Source organism: Staurois parvus, unplaced genomic scaffold (assembly GCF_062004578.1).
Source record: "Staurois parvus isolate SC_StPar_1 unplaced genomic scaffold, SC_StPar_1.0 ptg000025l, whole genome shotgun sequence".
NCBI lineage: Eukaryota > Metazoa > Chordata > Amphibia > Anura > Ranidae > Staurois > Staurois parvus.
In genome coordinates this window covers 22471982-22493413 of record NW_028317821.1, presented here as the reverse complement: position 1 = coordinate 22493413, position 21432 = coordinate 22471982, and the positions used below count along the sequence as shown (strand labels likewise).

The window sequence follows — 21432 nt, the reverse complement described above, 5'->3', positions numbered from 1 at the left end:
ATTCTCAACTATCTTCAGGGACATATAAGAAGACATTACATACCCACACTGATACACCATTAACTAAAATGTACTCATAATTATAATATTATTTGCATCTGTTACTGGAGATTTCACATAAACTCTGTAGTTTATTAGCCTCAGCTGTCCACAGGGCTTTATAAAAATGAGCTCACTGATGCTCTAGACCAGGGGTGTCAAACTGGCCGTCCTCCAGCTGTAGCAAAACTACAAGTCCCATCATGTCTCTGCTTTTGGGAGTCATGCTTGTAACTGTCAATCTTGCAATGCCTCATGGGACTTGCAGTTTGGCAACAGTTGGAGAGCCACCAGTTTGACACCCATGCTCTAGACACTCTCTCTTGTTCTCTCTGCTGTGGTAGCCTGCTTGTGAAAAGGCTGACTGCTGACAAAATACTTTAAAAAAGGTATAAGTACTGCTTGTTTGTGTTGCTGAATCCATTAGGATGCACCCTGTTAATCAGGAACTGACCTGAGTTAAGTTTGTGGCTCGGATGGGCAGATGCATTGTTTTATGCTTTGCTGTACAGTGTCTTCCTGCATTGTTGGTTTGTTCCATTACTGAACAAAAATGCAGGACAAATCTGCTCGGACTATTCCTGGGTGTCCCTTCCTCATTCATGGTTTACTGCTGCTAATACCAGTTGATGCTGTCCCACTTACAGTACATACACATATATTGTGTAAACTCTGTTTTACAAATAAATATTTAACATATCAAAGCATTGAAACACATACTTTTTGTTTTAAATAGGGACTTTCCAAGCACCACAAGTGAACAATAGTTATAATAAAATACAATTTTATTGAATTCAATCTTTAAAAACCATAAAGAAGTTCTTCATAATATGACAATATAGTAACAGCAAGTAAAATGGCCAAACCATGAGATGGATGATTTGGCCATGGCGGACTGACATGTTGGTACTCTGCAGTTGATTTCACATGGTCCATGACTGTCTTCTACTACCTTTTTAAATCCTCCATCTGCTTAGAACACAGGTGTAAAACTGCAGCCCTCCATCTGTTGAGAAAAATTCCCACCATGCCTCTGCCTTTGGGAGTCATGGTTTCCACTGTTAGCCCTGCAATGCCTCATTGGATATGTAGTTTTGCAACAGCTGGAGGGCCACAGTTTGACACCCCTGGCACCTTAGAGGGATCACCAAGGGGTCCTTTTGCTCACGAGTACACTAATTTCTTGAATACAGCTCAGGCTTTCCCATCTGTCAATTTTACTTGCTGATACCATATTGTCATATTATGTAGAAGGAACTTCTTTATGGTTTTTAAAGACTGAATTCAATAAAATTTTATTTTATTATAACTATTGTTCAATTGTGCTGCTTGGAAAGTCCCTATTTCCAAAAAAAGTATGCTTTTCAGTGCTTTGACTATTGGGATATATACATTTTTTTCATTATGTCAAATATATTTCAAATGTTTAACATGTGACAAATAATTCCTAAAGCAGGTTAGATAAAAATATAGCACAGAAGATAAGGCTTGCTTTTTAGCCTCCTTTGTCCAATTAAATCCTTTTACTGAGCCATCTAATAAGGGATGAGTCTTTGCTATGATGACTCATTCAGGTTCTGTAACTAAATGGGCCTTTTTCAGCAAAGCTGAAATGTAGTCAGGCTAAAAAAAGGAGACTAAAGCTCCATTGGTGGCTGGATAGAGGGCTACTGAATATTAATATGCTATATTACCATTTAAACATGACAAAAAAAGAAAATGTATTTTTAAAAACTGTATTTTATTGTCTTAACCATAAATATGTACAGAACAACTAAGCATTCTGCTTAAAATCAACAATGCATATTGTAATTGCTTATTCAACAAGCAGCAACATATGAATTAATCTATGCCTAAACATTAAAGCAATTACTGGCTAAAAAATAAATATCCACTGCCTTGGATGTTTAAAAGACAATTACTGCATGTCTTAAAGTGTTACTAAATGCATTTTTTTTATTAAAATAATAAACGTTATTCTCACCTGCTCTGTGCAATTGTATTGCACAGAGCAGCCCTAAACCTCCTCTTGTCTGCAGTCTTGGCTATTCCTCTTCTCCATGTCCCCCCATATTAAGCTGATTGCTATGGGAACACACATGCATGCTCTCTCCTGAGCTATGAGTGTCTATGGAGCCGAGCTCCATAGAAACACACAGTGTGGCTTAGCCCTGCCCTCCACTTATTCCTCACAGCATTTGATTGACAACAGCAGGAGCCGATTGTTCCAGCTGTTGCCCGAATCCCTGTGTAAAGAGGAAGAGAGGAGAGAAGGGATCCAGCCATGCACAGCGCTGGATTGATTCAGATACACATTTATGGAGGTGGGTAGGACAGCAAGCATGTTTTTTTTTTTTTTTTTGTTAATGCTGGGAATGCGTTAAGAAAAAGGGTTTTGACTTTAGATTCTCTTTAAGGCACATATGGGAATGTGTTGTTCAATGTATTCTTGCTATGAACCTAACACAGCAACAGACAGACTTTAGATGGCATCTGTACAGAAAAATGCCAGAAGCTTCATTCAACTCCCACTATGTTTAAGCTACACTGCAGTATTTGAAATGAAGCTTCAGTACACATTCAGTATTCATTCACAATAGCTCCAATAGACCAGATTTAGATATGTGTAAAAATGCTTGTCTCTGCATACCTCTGATTTAATGTTACTTTGTTACAGAGGTGTGCCCTTAGAGCTAGACCATGACCAGTTACCATTACCAGGATCATTGTAAGCACTTCATTGGTCATTAAGGAATTTCTTACTGGACAGGATGCAGGAAGATGGGGTTCAGGGGAGGACTGACCATTTGGAAACTCAGGCAGTGCCCGAGGGCCAGGGGTCAGTAGGGGCCCCATGAGATGCCCCTGGTACCTTTTTCATAGGCTTTTTGGAGTTTGGGCAAGGACACAGGGGCCCCATGATCCCCTATTGCCCGGGGGCCCCATGAGTTGTCAGTCCACCCCTGATGGAAGTCAGGAATGTCAGACTCCTCGTACAAATTCAAATATATGCTCAGGGGAAAGATTTGCTGGCTAATAAAACATAACTACTTTTAGGAATTAGTTGTGTAAATTCAGTAGTCTAAATTCAATTGATCAGTTATAAAGAGAATAAACTACATAACAGGATGGGTTTCTCTGTGTGGGTACATTTGTAGAAAATTAGACAATACTTTTTCCTTGTCTTTGCCAATAACTATGGCCTTGCAGCTGAAGTTATGAAATTATATTAAACTTAATGTATTTATTTTAGGTGCATACCTGGTGCCATATTTAATCCTCCTTCTGGTTATTGGAATTCCACTGTTTTTCTTGGAGCTGTCTGTAGGACAGAGAATACGAAGAGGAAGTATTGGTGTTTGGAATTACATTAGCCCAAAAATGGGTGGAATTGGATTTGCAAGCTGTATTGTAAGTTACTCTTGACAATATAGAACAATATCAATAAATATGCAAGTACCTTAATTTCAGCATAGCTCAGGAAATTCATGATCTGTTTCACTCACCATTTATCTGCTCCTACAATTTGATTATTCTTTGGAGCTGCTTTTAAACCACAATTTGATACAATGGGGGCTACAGTGATACAACCCCATCTTGGACATCATTATGAAATTAAGGTCATTGCTTGCTAGAGTATAATTGCTTTCATTCAAGATACATTTAAAATGTATTTTGAACATAGTGTCCACGTTGATTGATGTAAAAAAACTGTGTTTGTAATATTATTTGAATGGAAGCATTTGTCCAGTAGTAATTTTCCTGGAACTTATTTGTAACAGCCATATGCCATGTACTTTGTGTATTCTGATTGTCACTCACATAAAAAACATAAAATGGACTTGAAGCACCAAGAGCTTATAACAACTAGCAAGAGCACAATACTTAAACGTTATGACTCCAAAGCTCTCACTGTCAGTGCTATTTAGGTAATATAGTTTAATATAGTTTAATCACCCATTAGTACGCTCCCCTATACAAAACACTAAACAGTTAATAATATTTAAAAAAATCCTTACTATTTAAGAGAAAATTTTAATTGAATTTTCATGACCTCATCTCTGTAATTCAAAATATAACAGCATCTGCTCTGCCAAGGAGGAGGTGTAACAGCAGGGGTAACATCATATTCTCTCCTCCCTCTTTGCAGTAAAATTAAATTACAGTTCCCATCAACCACAGGGAATTGTAGTGAATGTGGGTGGGTACACTAGGCCTGCACATGTAGAATGTGTCTGAGAGTCCCAGTCCGCTCACCGCTGCAAGTGGGACTGAATTATATCACTGCTTCCTTGAAAAAGAACTACAGAAGGGATGTACCAAGACCAGTGGCCTAGTGAATAGGAGGCATAGCAGCCACTGTGAGCAACTACTGAGTGAACCAGAAGATGGATGACATACTGTATTCAGTGAGGGTAGGAAATCAGCAACAAGGACATGTAAAGAAGTTTTTGCCCGGAGTTCTGCTTTAAGAATTAATTTCCTTTATATAGCTATATTAGTCTCATTTTAGTTCAGTGTTGGCTTTTCTGTTATTTTTGTATTTCATCTACTATAAAAACCTGAGAAGTTAGGTTTTTATATTATTTGATTATACAGTATTAAGACCTATAACCACATATCTTTTTAATGATTTCTGTTTTTAGATGATATAAAAATAAAAAAAACAAATATGCATTAGAAATATTTTAAGTCAGATAAAAGACAACAATGCAGGCACCCAGTGGCATCTGTATGTACAGGGCACTGCAGTTTGCAACTATTTTTACTTTCTAGCAGTGGTAATAGCTAGCCTGATCCTCTTGTCTTCTATACTTTCCAACCTTCAATATGATGAGCAGCCTTACTGGCCTTTTGGATGTCAGGCATGCTCATTAAAAAGTGAAATGAAACCTGTCATGATTAGTATGGGGGCTAAAATTGCTGAGCTGTCTCAAAATACCATTTGCCTGGCTTGATGATGACTCACTAGCTTTTTTTCTTGTTTTGCAGGTGTGTTTGTTTGTGGCACTTTACTACAATGTCATCATTGGATGGAGTCTATTTTATTTTTCACAGTCCTTCCAGCATCCGCTCCCCTGGGATCAATGCCCTTTGGTGAAAAATGGTTCTAATACCTGTGAGCTTTTAATATAATACTTATGTATAATTTTAATTCAGATAAAGGAAATATTCACTATAGAGTGGGTTAAACATTAGATTAATGTTTTAAGATGCATATTGTACTAACAAAGTATTAAGTTCCAAAAGATTGGGGAAGGGGATAGTGCCTCACTGGACCCCCCAGAACAATCTAATTGAGGTGTGGTGTGATGTCTAGAGATTATTTTAGTTTTTGCAGAGCTCTCCACTGATTTACTGCTATTAGTCTTAAGCCTCAGTGACAACATACTGATAGGTTCATATGAGAAGTATTTTTCAGTGATCCTCACAGTATAATGTATAACCTAGGTGCTTTAGAATGTATTATAATGCAAAGAGAAAAAATAATAATAAATAATGTTTTAAGAATGATGAAAAAATATATGCTGGCACCAAATTATTAATCTGTGTTTTGTTGCCAAAGGCAGCACTATAATGTTACACCATCCATTGTGTAATGTCCAGGTCTAAGATGCAGGTTGACTCTGACCCCCTGTGATATCTCCAGTCAAGAAGTCCAGACCACAAATGCACAGGAGGACTCTTCAGCATGTTTGATAGTCACAGTATGCCCATTTTTTTTTTTCTGTGTAGCAAACATCAGTTATTTAGTCGCTGTAAAGGTTTTTGGGTATCTAAGAAATACAATTTTGTTCTCCTCTGTGACTACACTCACTGCTTTTAGAGCTTCTAGCACAGCCTAGCCAGCACTCTGAAATTAACCTTGTATACCTAATACGGTCTACCTGAGACTGTAAAAAAATCCATCTGTGCTTTCTTAGCTAACAACTGGAAATATAGTTGGAGTTTAACAATTTAAATACATTTATATTAAGATTATAGAGCAATTGTGTGGAGGACTATTAAACTACAAAGCGTTAACTGACTACTAAACCACAATGTTCAGCTGTAGCGATGAAGCATAGAATATTCACCAAGTCCTGACATCCAATATGTAAGTTGATGTTGAATAAAGTCTGGTGAGCTGATAAAGACAGAACAGTTAGTTGGAAACAGGGACGGACTGACAACTCATGGGGCCCCCAGACAATAGGGGATCATGGGGCCCCTGTGTCCTTGCCCAAACTCAAAAAAGCCTATGAAAAAGGTAGCAGGGGCATCTCATAGGCCCCTTACTGACCCCGGGCCCTCAGGCAATGCCCAAGTTTCCAAATGGTCAGTCCACCCCTGGTTGGAAAGTTACAGTAAAATGTTAATTTCCTGCTCTGCTGCCCTCTCTTTTCTAGCAGCTTCTATCCACAGCACTGATCCCAAAGAATGTACTGATCTTGCTGACAGCTCTCCTGCTACCTGTTCTTGATTTATACATACTTTATTTTAAAGTGGACCTTGCCCTTCATGCAAGGTTGACTTACTGTATTTAGTGTGTTCCTCCCCCACTTTAAACTGCTGTTGCTGCTAAAAAGGGGAGGGGGACACCTGTGGGGTTAACGTTTTCCTTGACTTCTGTATTTCAGGGGGTGATATCATTATTTTTCTGATGAGAACCCTGGAAATGCTGAGTAGCCCAAATCTCCCAGGATGAAGCTGCGGTCATGTGATCTTGGCTACTCGACATTCCATGAAATCTTGCAAGTAGGATGGTGACTAGTGATTACCTGAATTGCCCTGGGTTCAGTTCAGAAAGTATTGGGCAAACTTCAAAAAGTTTGGATGCCAAACCCCATTGAAATCAACAGGAGCAGCATTTGTCAAATAAACAAATGCCCATTTTCTGGGATAATAGGCAAAGGGTTGGTCAAAAAAATAACACGGATAACATTAGTGTGGGCACTTCCCAGGGGAACATGTACCAGGGCAAAATGAATTTTAAAAAAATACATTGGGCCAGGAGAAGCATTTTTTTTAAACTGACAGTAAATGACATTTCCTTTCTGGCTTCTATTTTAAAAAAGGCACACAGATGTCCCCCAATAGATTTAGGAGCTATATAGGGGAAGAGATGGGGACATCATTGAGCAAATATTAGTATGGCCATATTTGGTCAATTTCATTGCTCAAATATGGCCACTGACCATATTTGAGCAGTGATATCACTGCTATCCCCGCCCCTTTGCTAATGTGACTGGGGATTTCCAGTGATAGCAACGGTTGCTAGGGATGCATCTTCCTTAGAAGCCATTGACAGTAGGAAGCTCTCTCTCTCTTTCTCTTTTGCTATGGGGCCACATGATTTGCAGTTATGCCCCTAGTTAATAAGAAATTATGACAACCCTCTATAAAAGTCTACAGTGCACCCCAGTTGCAACTGACCCTATAAAAGTGAAGAACAAATATAACTTAAAGTATGTTTGCTATGGTCATCTACACAGTCTTTTACTGTATATCAATACTTGGAGTTAATGGAGACTTTACTTTAGATGTTATTTCACAAGCGTTCTATTTTTCATTTAGTTGTTGAGCCAGAGTGTGAGAAAAGTTCGGCAACTACTTATTACTGGTACAGAGAAGCTTTAAATATATCTAACTCAATCACAGAAGGCGGAGGACTGAACTGGAAGATGACTCTTTGTTTACTTGCTGCTTGGATATTTGTATGCCTTGCAATGATTAAAGGCATTCAGTCTTCTGGCAAGGTTTGTATATATTAGCATTTTAAATACATATTAAGGACACAGTATACATATATATAATAGTATATTATGTAAAATATGCAAACAATATCCTGCACGTTAAAGCTGGGACTTAATCTGCTTTCTTATTTCCCCTCTCATCCACATGGTAATAATATTGTTAGATTAAACCTTTCTGATTTTATTGCATATGTTGCATATGTTATTTGAGAACCAGTTACATAATCACTAGGTTGTTGTGCTTCTCTATGCAATGCAGACAGATAATGGGTGGTGGGAGGGGTCAGAAGGGTTCTGTAGATAGCTTTCTGAAATAAAGAAACTGTGTTAACTCTCACGTGTAATGCTGAGCCTCCACTATTGGAAAAAAAAAAATCCAATTAATGAAAAGAGTGGGCCAGGGTCAGTTCAGCAGGGGAGGCCTAGATGATGATGGGTGCCCCTCAGCCAGTAAATGAGGCAGGCTGCATCTGACTTGCTGCAGCTTCTAATGAAGTGAACAATGTCATTACAAGAAAGAAGCCTGTACTACTGTGTAAGAAGACAGGTAAGGCTCCAGTTCAGCAAGAGTAATTAAAATGTTATGCTATTTAAGAAAGTATTTGGGAAAGATATACAAACAAGATTAATAAACAAAACATACCAAATAACTTTGAATGTAATAGGGGTTTTGGCCATACTTCTCCTGTGGGTCACAGGAGTGCACTTTGTTCTGTACTCCTGTGACCAAGATGGCTGATGTCAAAGAAGCAGCCCAGGCTCTGGAAAGATCCCGACTTTAATGTCAAAATCTACCCATATGGCTGACTGGCAACTGGCTAGCCTCTCAGTGCCTTGCTGACAGACTGAGCCAGCTGTCTCCACCCTCTCCAAAGCCCAGAGCACCAGTGAGTGTTGAAGGTCAGAGCAGAGAGCCGGTGGCTGACAATCAACAGCTCTCCACTCACTAAAGGCTGAGAACTGAGCAATCAGTGGTCTTTGACCGCTCAGTTCTCAGTGTACAGTTGGCAGGGGACAGATGCAGCATTGGAGTGATGCTGCAGCCACCTAAGTTAGTACGAATTTTTGTTTTTTTTAGATTCTTGCAGTTAAATATAAATTAGAATTGGGTCTCAACTGTAAAATGAGGTTTACATCATCATGAAATCACTTTGTGGTGAACAAAGGTTTTAATAAATTTCAGTAGCATGTCCTTAAGGAGGAAGGAAGGAATCAGGGAAAGCAAAATCAGGGATTATAAAAACTGTGTAATATAAGGGCCTACCTGAACTATCCAGTCAATTTGTATCCAATCAGACAGGCCCTTGCACTTACATAGCTGTTGGTAGATCTAAAGGAAATTGTACAGTCAGATTGTAATGCATTTTGAGCTTAATAATCATAGCCTATTAAAAAGCCTTAGAATGTATATTTACTTATTGATCATTACTATACTCTCATAACTGTGAAATCTTGGCACACATTTAGACATTGTTCCATGTGTTTTCCCCCAAGGTCATGTACTTCAGCTCTCTTTTTCCATATGTGGTCCTTACCTGTTTCCTTGTTCGGGCTTTGCTTTTGAATGGCTCCATTGATGGCATCCGCCACATGTTCACACCAAAGGTAAGAACTTAGCCAACTAAGAAATTCAATTTTAAATCAGAATAATCAGAATTTATTAAAACAATATACATAAAAATATAAAAAGTTTCTAAGTGTTACCATATTTTTTAGTCATGTGCTGTCTAAACATATGATTTGTAATGAAATAATGGGTTGCTTCATGATAGTATCTGCAAGTCAGCTACTAGATTTTCCTCTTATTGAATTCAGAACATCAAAACATATTTTGCAGTGGTTTTCATCAGTGAGTCCACTTCACATACTGCTCTTTGCTGTATTAACCATTTATTGTCATCAGCACCCTACGCATTAACCCATTGCACCACAGTGCACGATAATGCATTACTGTCTGCTGTGGTGTGCTGCTTCAGGACCAATTTTTGGTCTATTTTGGTGTGTTGGCAGCCCTCATATATGAACAGCCACTTTAATACAACACACTTTCACATGAAAAACATACATGCTTTAAAGAAATGCACCAGAATGGTCCAATTTTTCCCTAAGCATGATTATCATTTTAGTATTATTATCACTTAGCTTCTCATCATTCCCATAGCTAAGTAAAAATTCACTTTGCAAAGTGCAAATGCTCTTCTTCAGTAAATCAACTCTATTTTCAGAATGTTAGACAAGCTGTCACATGTAACAGAGCAGTATGTGAAACTTCCATGATTAGTACATTGATTGGTGTTAACACTGTCCACATTACAGTTGGTCTTTCATGAATATAGTTTCCCTGCCCACCAGTTCTCAGCCAGATTTCAGTTAGAAAGACAATCAAACAAATCACTCTACCACCAACACATTCCACTGTTCATCCTAAACAATCTACTCAATTTGTATACAAATAGGGTCTTATGTCATATAATTGTTAGTAGATTTAAAGAAGATTGTTTTATCACATTGTAAGGTGTTTGGTCAGCATGAGTCACAAAGAATGTGATACTTGCAGCAGAGTTTCCTGAAAGTGACCGTATCACGTTTTAAAAACATAAAAAGAAATGATGTATTAGGAAAAGTAGTTTTATGATATGTACCTGTCTAGCATACACTGACAATATCTTCTTTATTTACAAGATTCTGCTGGATGAAGTCACTTTTGCACCAACACCTCCAGGAATACCAGATACCTAGTCCTCCTCTGCAATTTGTTGTTCCTTCTGTCAGCCCCTAGTCTTCTTCTACATTGTGTGGTTCCTTCTGCAAGCTCCGAGTTTGCTGTTGTGTCCTGTAGTGATGCTGGAGCTGTGGGAAGGGATCACAGACTGAAGAGGGGGACCAGGTTTCTGATATTCCCAGAAGTGTCACATGCTGAAGAATCCTTAGCCAGTTTTATCTTTTGGATACAGAAGTATTAAAAAAGTATTAAAAAAACTTCTATTCTATAGAGCATATCTTTTTTTTTCAATTACGGTACTTATGAAATAACACGGTCATTTATAAAGCAAGATAAGGTTTCTGGTAAAGCCACTTTACTCCAAATATAACTCTTGCTGAACCCTTTTCTCCAAATAACTCAATATGCTTGGTACCATTTGCCTCTAAACTTCTAGAACACCTAGTCTACAACTGTCTGAACCACCACCTAACTGATACCAACCTTGTCAACTTCTTTCCGTCTAGCTTTCACCCACAAAACTATACATGAACTCCTAAAACTCACTAATGACATACTAACTGCCAAAACCAAAGGCCTCTTTGCCTTACTCTGTATTTTTAGACCTTTCCTTTGATATAGTTGGCCACTCGTTGTTCCTCAAAAACTTTCACTCCCTCAGCCTACAAAACTTCTCTTTCCTAGTTCTCCTCCTACCTAGCTCAGCATATCTTCAGTGTCACCTACAATTCTATTATCTCCACTTTGCTTCCTCTTCCTGCAAGGGTCCTCCAAGGCTCTGTTCTCTGGCCCTTTATCTTCTCTATCTACTCATCCAATCACTGCCTTCATCTCTGCCATGTTTCCAAAATTTGCCACTTCCTAACAAATGACACCATAATGCTTATTCACTCCCTTTTTATCTCTTGTGTTGACTGTTGCAAATCCCTTCTTGTTAGCTTCATTCTACAGAGGCTATCCCCCCCTTCAGTCTATCATAAATGCTGCTGCCAGATTTATCTACCTAACCTAATTTGATCAGTATCCTCCAACCCTCTCTCCCAATTCCTTCACAGACTTTGCACTTACCAGATGCAAGATTTAAAATACTACGTATATACGACATAAGAAGTGATCCAAACCTCTTTACTAAGCTATATCACCAACTTCATCTCAAAATATCTCCCAAAATCATCTTATTTGCTCCTCCAAGAACTCCTGTTCTATAGCCACCTCATCACCTTCTCCCATGCCCAACTCCAGGACATCTTTAGTGCCTCTCCCATTCTCTGGAATGTCATTCTCCATTCACTATCTCCTACTCTGTCCACCTTTAGATGATCCTTGAAAACTCATATCCTAAGATAACGCTTTCCCATCTCTTCATAAAATCTGTACTTTTACTTTCTCCATCATTGCATCCATTACAGTTAATGCTTTTTGTATTACTTTTCTCTCCCTTTTGTTTTTAAGCATTCACGAGCAGGGCCCTATAAACCCTCTTGTATTTAATACATAATAATAATAATAGTTTGTCATAGAAACTCCCATGGGGCTTGCTAAAATTGCAGCTTCCATTAGGCTGAAAAAAGGCACATAAAAATGCAATACTTGTGCCTTTTTGTGCTGTCTTTTTAACAATCCACTTAAGTGAGTAAGTGGTAACATTGTTTACAGAAAGAAACAGTAACAAGAAGTATTTATAACCGGATGCATCCAGCTAATCTACATTTCTAGTACATTTTATCATGACTGCTTTAAGAATCCTTGAAAATGTATTTTTATAGCAATCATGATGAAGACATAATAATATACAAACTGTTCTGCATTCATGATAAACAATAGTGAAAGGATAAATTAGTGACTGTGATGGAACGTTGACCTTCATTGACAAAAAAGATAGTTGTAGGGAGTTTATGATTATAAAATATGAATTAAAAGCAAAACAATTTGGGTTTGCATCTTATATTTTGCATAGAAAATGCTACTTTGTCATCTGTGAGTTTTAAGTACTGTAGTACATTTTTATGGAAGCTCTAAGACCTCTTATTAGCTCACCTGGCAGAGTACTTCAAACTTTCATTACCAGTGGTGAAATGATGGCAAATAAAAATATTAATTCATGTGAGCACTCAGCCTTAACTCATCAAATATAATGCCCAAAGAGATCCAGAACAAGGTTTGAGCATTGAGATGGGCAGGGTCTCCTATAATATTAACAAAATTATAATGTTCATTTGTAAAGGGTGACCTTCAAGGAAGAATATCATGTGACATGTACCTTTAGTATATTATATTCTTGCTGATAAAGTGGTATAAAAGTGGTGTTGGCTCTACACTTCACCAGAACAGCAGACAATGACTGCCATAATGAAGTGTCACTTTTGAGCACATTGGAAACATTGATAAGCCAAACATACCTGGCTTTGAGCAGGGTTAGGGTTGAATGCCAACCACAGCAGTCAGTGAGAGCTGAATGTTAAAAAACAGTCATTTTCTAGGCTAATTAGCAGAGGTTTTTCAAACAAATGGAATAAGGGGCATGAGCACTTCCCATGTTTATTTTTGGTCAATGACTACATTCAGAAGACCGACACCCCTTTGTTTTCGTCATCTGTCATCCACCAGAGCTGCCAGAAGAAGCAATGGGAATAGACGTGTGTTGCTGGTCAGTGACCCATTGGTCTTTTCTTTTGTCTGGTTGGTGGTCATCATGCATTATGATTGATGTGGATCTACATCGCTGGACAACACAATATAAAATGGATAAACTTTACCTGAATTTTTTTCTTATTGATGATTTGTCGAAAATTAACTTGTCTGTCTTAATTTACAATTTACATTTTTTTGTGAATGAGTATTATGAACATAAGCCCCCTGCCCACAAACTCTCACAACCACCGGGTCAGGATTGTGGGGAAAAGGCTATTTTCCGCATTAATGTATGGAAACTGTGCTTTGCCGTAGGGAGAGAAAAACCTGCTGCTGAATATAATATTCAGCTTCTGCCGCATGGGGTGAAAATCCAGCACTTGGACGACTACTTGAATGAGCTAAGTTGCGTCCAAAAACACAAAAAAAACCAGCGCAAACCAAATAAAGTCCCAAATAAAGAAAGTCTCCTGTTTCAAAAGAAACTTCAATAAAATAATATAAATAATATAATTCCCACGTGCTCAAAATCATCTAAATGGTGCAAGTTTTCACTCACACTCCCTCAATCAGGTGATTGCACTCACACTTTAAAAGAATAAATCAAGCCTTTTGACAGATACAATTTCCTTCTGGTAAGCTGAAAAATATGTATCCAAATACATATATGATCCCAATAGCATGGAAAGAAATGAGTTGGCAGTAATCAGGAAATTTAGCCTGATTCGCCCACATCAAATATGGCCGCAGAACGCCGAACCAGCATGCGTTCCACTCACCGAACGTGACGTCACACGTCGTAGATTGTAAACTGGAAATTACGTCAACACATTTTGCCCTTCCTCCAAGGCATCGTCACAAACTCTAGCTTTCATGCTAGATATACTACATGAGCACTTCTCCTCACCCTGTGATTCACCAACTTCTCAATGGGCAGGAATACCTTAATTAGAATCTAAATACACACCTCTCCTGATCGTAACACCAGGGAAGGAAAACAACTTTGCTGCAAATTCATCTCTCGATTGAAACTGCCACCATACAAGCTGCAATTCACATCCCAGTAATATATGAGTATATATACTCCTGAGACTGTCAGAGGCAGCAGTGCCCTAGATCTCATGCTGCAAATATACAGATATGAAGCTTTAAGCACAAGAGTGTCTAGGTACCCCACATATCAGGGTAGGGGTATGTCTAGGTACCATACATACCATTTGTTCAGGAGGAATTCCATAGAAAAGATTTTTCAGGATGCTGATTAGGTATAATTAACATTTTTAGATGTTCCTTAAAACAAGACAAAGTTTTACTTTTTGAGTTCAGGTACATTTATATGGGATTAGGTTAGGGTAGTTTTATAGATAGACTTTAGGGATAAAGCGTTAGAGGAGTAGGCTAATGTATATGTGTTGCCAAAACTTTGGGTTAAGAATTAAAGTCAGTGGAGAGGAGGGAATGACCTGTCAGGCCTCATTCGAACCTGCAAATTATTGCCAAAAATCAGATTTCTGCTGCAAGAACTAGTGTATTTCTGTGATTAGGGAAAAATGATTGGCCATGGGGAAAACAGATTGCACCCAGGGATGATCATCCCTAATCTCCGGTAACTGCTCGATGTGCATATACATGACAATAGTGGTGGATAGCCATGGCTTCTGTTAGCCTATCTTTGCTTTGTACAGCTTTCCAAGCTGTAGATGTTTGCATACACCTGTAATTCTTGCTGGACTTGTAATTCTGTCTGGCCCTAATCACAAGTGTAATAGAGGCAATTAGAGACATGTTAGGAGGTTACATATTTTGCATTAGGGGATAGGGAAGGCGTTAAGTGCTGATGATTTGTTTTAGGGGTTAGGTTAAGTGTTGACTGATCAGAAAGGGAGACTTAGATATTGAGATTGTCTATAAGTTAATTATATGTAGGACAGTTACATTATCCATGCAATAATAAATATCTTATACATTTGTACTCCATTATTCTCAATGTAGAACATTAGTAGGCACAAGGAAATTACCCCATTTGTTGCTTCCTGACATTTTTTTTTTAAGCAAATCTAATCTCTATGTTTCCAACAATAAACAGCTTATGAAAATATGTCAGTTCTGGATTGATTTCTGGAGATTTCTGAGCTCTTTTGGAACCAATGGAAATATTATTCCATATAATAGCAAATTTTACCTAGGCATATTATATACAAGTGAATACAAGGATATATGGAGACATTACCTTATTTCTTCTTTTCAGCTGCATTAGAAAAGTGTGAACACCACTCTTGTTGCTATTGACACCCTTCTTGAATTATTTTGCATCATCAAAAAGTTAACTCTCTCTTATTTTGCCTAATTAACTTCATACTTAAGGTGTCAGTCCAATTAAAGCTGTTATTTACATTTTTGGTAAACACCAGAGGCAGCATATAGTTTTATATATTTCTGAGGGACACTAGTAGCAAGATGATTAGAGTATTAACAGAGATTCAACCTGTAACTTAAATGACAATTTTAGGTAAACTGATTCTTTAATTAAAAAAAAAAATCAATATGTATTGACCCACACAAATCAATCAAATAATCTTTTAGTGTTTCTAATGATGAAATCTGGTTACTTGCTATGGGCCGCTGACATGACTGCTGAACTCCATTAAATAGTGTAGATTAATGGCATTATACTGTTTTTTGGTGCACATAATGCCATCTTGTGTTGTAAATTAGAATTGCATGCCTGCCTTGCATGACCACAGATTAATTTACATCTAACCATGTAGATTGCTGTTTGTATACATACATTATGTTTCAGTTAAAAATGTTTGCACACATTTTAAAATTGGATTAACATCTTGCGTTACTCAGCATTGCTAATATGAGTGCAGAGGTGCTAATATTGTGCAGTCTCAACTTCTCACGGTTCTTAACTAAAATTAAAATGTAAAATACAGTTACTAAAAAAAACTAATACATAAACAACATGTTTAACCAGATGTAATTTCAATTCTAGGTCCACAAACTGCAGTTATCTCTTATAATTCCCTGTGTGTGGCACTTCCCTACAGAACTGTGTAGAGCTACCAGATAGTTCAGTGAAAATGTATATTATTATTATACAGTATTTATAAAGCGCCAATAGTTCACTCAGCGCTGTACATTACAAAGGGGAACAGAACATGTGACCGAACAATACCAATACAATGTAAAACATGAGGGGATTGAGGGCCCTGCTCTTTCGAGCTTTCAATCTAGGAGGGAGGGGATGGTGGCACAGGAGGAGATAGCTGTGGGGAATGGAGTGGTAGGATGAGTGGAGGAGGTCGGCAAGTTAGCAGGGGGTGGGGTAGGCTTCCCTGAAGAGATGGGTTTTTAGGGTGCACCTAAAGGAGAGGAGAGTAGGTGATAATCTGATGGGTTGGGGCAGGGAGTTCCAGAGGATGGGTGACACCCTGGAGAAGTCCTGGAGGCGGGCATGGGAGGAGGAGACCAGGGAACTAGAGAGAAGGAGGTCTTGTGAGGAGCGGAGTGTGCGTGTTGGGCAGTACTTGGATATTAGGTCAGTGATGTAGTTCGGGGCAGTGTGGTGGACAGCTTTGTACGTCAGTGTTAGTATATGTTGTATTGCTCAGTAAACTGGGGTTATGTTTTTAAGGCATTGTTTGACTAGAAGTTAAATACCACCCATGTTTTTATGACCAAGCTTTTTTAAGATTAAATGTGTAATTTTGTTTTTATTTTATTGACTCTACAGCTGTCATGGTCAGGGGTCAGGCTTGGAGGCCAGTGACTATAGCAGTGGAAAGGCTCACATAAATATGTGAGCAGGTCCCCCTTACGGGTGATTCAGACACACCCGAGACTGGAGGTCTAAGCAATAGCTGGCCTTCACCAGAGCTCCTGATGGTGGAGAGGGTTTTGCTGCATGATAGTACCAGGTCACGGTCCTTTGGATCATCTCACCAGGAGTTAAATAAGCCAGGGTGTGGTATCAGATGTAGCAGGTAGGGATAAAGAAGCACAACTGGTGAAGAAGCAGAAGGTCAGTAACAAGTGGTTGCAGGTTGGGATCAAGCAGAAACATAGTCAAGGAATAAGCCAAAGGCCGGTAGCAATTGGTAGTAAAGACACAGACAGCATCAGGAGCACAAGGAGCAAGATAATGGCTGAAGAATAGCACAATAATTCAACAAGCAAGAAGTGTAAAGGTATGGCTTATATAGGAAGTTCATGACAATAGCTTTTGCATTACAATACTGAGGGCTGAATGTTGAATTATGTTGGCCTATATTAGAAGGACTAGCTCAGTTTAGGGAGTTTACATGTCTTGATAGGAAGTATATAACCTCCTAGATTGTAAGCTCGAAAGAGCAGGGCCCTTGAACCCCTCGAGTATTGTTTTGTTACTGTATTGTCTCATGTACTGTCCCCCACTACAATGTACAGCGCTGAGCAAACCTTCTAGCGCTATATAAATACTGTATAATAATAATAATAATAATATAATCAAACACAGTGCCCTCTTCTAATCAATGTCAAAGCTGTCAGATTGCTGGTTCATACATGCATTGTCAAGATGCTTAATGTAATAATGTTATTGTTGTATTATTTTATTTATTATGTTTCTTTGATTGCAGCTTGAAATAATGCTGGAGCCAAAGGTTTGGAGAGAAGCTGCGACACAGGTGTTTTTTGCTCTGGGACTTGGATTTGGCGGGGTCATTGCCTTCTCCAGCTACAACAAGCGAGACAACAACTGTCATTTTGATGCTGTTCTGGTTTCATTAATCAACTTTTTTACTTCGGTTTTGGCAACATTGGTTGTATTTGCTGTACTAGGATTTAAAGCAAACATTATGAATGAGAGCTGCATTACAGAGTAAGATTCCTAGTTTTTGATTATTTTAATGGTAACATGGTACATATCATTGTTAAAACTCTCCCTTGGATACTTTCTTACTGCAGAAATGCTGGGAAGGTGGTCAGACTTTTGGAAGCTGGAAATCTCAGCTGGGATGTCATACCTCACCATGTCAATTTCTCAAGAATAACAGTGCAAGATTACCAGCTAGTTTATGACATCATAAAAAAGGTTAAGGAAGAAGAATTCAGTGGCCTTGGATTAGCTGCTTGTCAGATAGAAGATGAATTAGACAAGGTAAGACTTATTCAAGCCATCATTTTTTAACATTTCTGTGTTTTCTTTTCATGTACTATGTGTTTATTTTTAAAACATTAAACTAGAGTATAGATATTTAGAGTTCAGTTTTCTTTCAAGACTATTAGTTAAAAATGTGGTGTTTGTTGGAAATTTGTGCAATGTAAATGGTACATTCGCAATTAAATTATGAATATAGTCACCCTAACCAAAAAGACCCTCGAAAGTACATTTTACTGTGATTTCCTTTGTCAGTGCTGGATGGGAATAGTTTTATGTAATTTTTTGCATATAATATTATTTAGACTTCTAAAAGCACAAAACTAAACTCCAGGCATTTAGCTAAATACATAGATGAAATACATATATGAAAGTTATTTTACTTGCAAAAGGACCCTGCTCCACAGCAAGACTAGGCTGATAACCTACCCACACCCATGATTGTCCCTACCCTAGCTTTTGGTTGAACAATGGAGGAGACACAGTATACAGATTAACTAATTCCTCTGTCATTGTGCTTCCTCCTACTACTAGCATGTTCCTTGTTATCACATGAGGACTGCAACACACTTGATTGGTTTCTTGCGCTGCTTCTCCCTCTTCCAGTCTGAGCTCTGCTATACAAGAATCTAACAATAAGCAGCCCAAGCACAATAGAAGAGGCAACAAAGATGACAGGTCTGTGGAGCAGCTAGCAAGAAATCAGCCTGGATCTTCACATGGGCTATGTAAAAAGAAATACCAAAATAAAACTTGCAGTGCTCACACAAAGGTGTCCTTTTATGAAACAGAGATCAGCGGCAATCCTAAGGATTGTTGCTGATCCCAGGTCATTTGTGGTTTAGGAAACAGAGATGATCAGCGCATGTTCTCCACTGATCATCTCAGCACATAGATGGCCAGTATATGAAGGAGCGATGTCAGCCCTTCACTGGCGATCTGTGTTCTCCCTCCAGATTCTCCAGCTCAGAGGTAGAGAATCAGGGGAACCGCAAACAAAGCCACGATAATTTACCGCTGCTTAGTAAATGATGTTTGCCTGATCACTTACTGTAATCTCGTGAGATTATAGTAACAGCAGCCGTTTTCTAGCATTCAAAGCATTTGTAGATTGCTTCTCTCCTCATTCGGAGAAGCGATCTACACCGCTTCATAAAAAGGCATTCAGAGGAGAACTGTCTCCTCTGAGAATGCAGGAGAACTGAGCAGCGGTCATTTACCGCTGCATGATAAAAGCACAAAGCACAGTAACTAGATAAAAACAACTGGATTCAATCTGCAACAATGTATCAAACAATCAGTGTAGGTTTCTTGCTACAGGGTCCTCTTGGAGTTTGACAGGCATATAGGCACAGCATATGGTGCACACCATATACTGAGGCTACAGTGGTAGGAAAAAGTATCTGAACTCCTTGAGATTAACTGGTTTTCTGTGGTAATTTGCCACTAAATGTGACCTGATACTCATCTAAGTCAAAACAATAGACAGATACAACATGCAATTATAATTCTTGTGTATTTCTTGAACACACCCTTTAAATATTCACAGTGCTGAAAGAAAAAGTAAGTGGACCCATAGATTAATTACTTCAATGAAAACTAATTGAAATCAGTAGTTTGCATACCTGGAGTCCAGTTATTGAAATGAGTTTGGAGGTGTGGTTTAGGGCTACTTTGATTGATAAAAGATACTCAAACATTTTTAGAATGCTGTTCGTAAGAAGCATGAGTTGATGTGAACCATGCTTCACAAAACGGAGCTCTCTGAGGACATAAGATTGAGAGTAGCTCATCTGCATAAGGCTGGAAAGGGATATAAAACAATCTCAAAGTGTTTTAACATCCATCAGTTGACAACTGACCAGTTCCTAGAAGTGGGTGCCCAGCCAAGACAACTCCCAAAGCACAATGCAGAACCCACAAGTAACAGCTAAAGGCTTGAAGACATCACTGGAACTGGCAAACATTTCTGTTCAAGAGTCTACCACACCTTCTTTGAATTGAAGCAGAACACTATGGAAGAAGCCGCTTGTCACGTACCTGATGGGAGACTGAAATGATGAGGTCGGTCTCACTTGTGTCACTAGCCCTGACCCCGCTGGAGTTGGAACAGAGGGAGTCTAGGACCCAGGGGAACAAGAGCGCCAGTAGTTGTTGTTTGCAGCTCTTGCAGATGATGACCTTGGAAGGCTGATGATCCTCTGATTTTGGCACAGTAGTAGTAGGCAGAGCAGATTTAGTAGATTGCCAGGCGTGCACCAGAGCAAGGCAGATAGTGAGGACAAGAGACAGGAGCAGTGTCATGGAATAGCCGGGGTCATCAACAGTAGGGCAGCACAGTACAGAATCAGAAGGAAAAGCCAAGGCCAGGAGCAGAGCCAAAGTCAGGAACCAGTATCAATCAGGAGAGCAGTAGAGGAAGATGAAAGAAAGAGCGCACAAACCTTGCGCATTACCTCAATAAATAGTGACTAATTTTATTAATAAGGAAATATACTCACAAATGATTGTATAACAGGCATAAGTAACCATAATCCAAACAGGGTTACAGGTAATTCAAAAAGGGGGGGTATGAAGGCTAACGCATTTCGAAGGGTGCTCCCTTCTTCATCAGAGCTGGGTTTGGCAGATAGAAACTTCAGTATGGCAGAGTTCCCATGGCAAGGAGATATTCAGCCACTGAGTGTCAGTATTACAGCAGTTCAGCCTGTTTAGTCCTTCTGTAATACTGATACTCAGTGGCTGAATATCTCCTTGCCATGGGAACTCTGCCATACTGAAGTCTCTATCTGCCAAACCCAGCTCTGATGAAGAAGGGAGCACCCTTCGAAACGCATTAGCCTTCATACCCCCCCCCCCTTTTTGATTTACCTGTAACCCTGTTTGGATTATGGTTACTTATGCCTGTTATACAATCATTTTGTGAGTATATTTCCTTATTAATAAAATTAGTCACTATTTATTGAGGTAATGCGCAAGGTTTGTGCGCTCTTTCTTTCATCTTCCTCTACAGTTTTATTAAGCTTCCCCAGCTTCATGATAGAGCTGCACAACCTCTGATCACCAGTGGATGAATGCACAACACGCTGCTTGTCACTAACGCCTGTGTGATCTGAGTCCTTGAGCGCAGGAGATAATGGATCTTTGGTGACTTCAATCAG

At 38.8% G+C, this 21432-nt stretch overlaps 1 protein-coding gene across 1 annotated transcript in view; it reads left to right on the top strand.

Annotated features, from left to right (window-relative positions):
• SLC6A15 (solute carrier family 6 member 15) overlaps nucleotides 1–21432 on the top strand; it is a 61794-nt gene that overhangs the window by 26774 nt on the left and 13588 nt on the right. Inside the window, exons 3-8 of the mRNA XM_089652362.1 lie at nucleotides 3293–3450; nucleotides 5032–5158; nucleotides 7597–7778; nucleotides 9270–9380; nucleotides 17751–17992; nucleotides 18079–18271. Of these exons, the coding sequence (XP_089508488.1) occupies nucleotides 3293–3450; nucleotides 5032–5158; nucleotides 7597–7778; nucleotides 9270–9380; nucleotides 17751–17992; nucleotides 18079–18271 (1013 nt within the window). The remainder of the gene's footprint in view (nucleotides 1–3292; nucleotides 3451–5031; nucleotides 5159–7596; nucleotides 7779–9269; nucleotides 9381–17750; nucleotides 17993–18078; nucleotides 18272–21432) is intronic.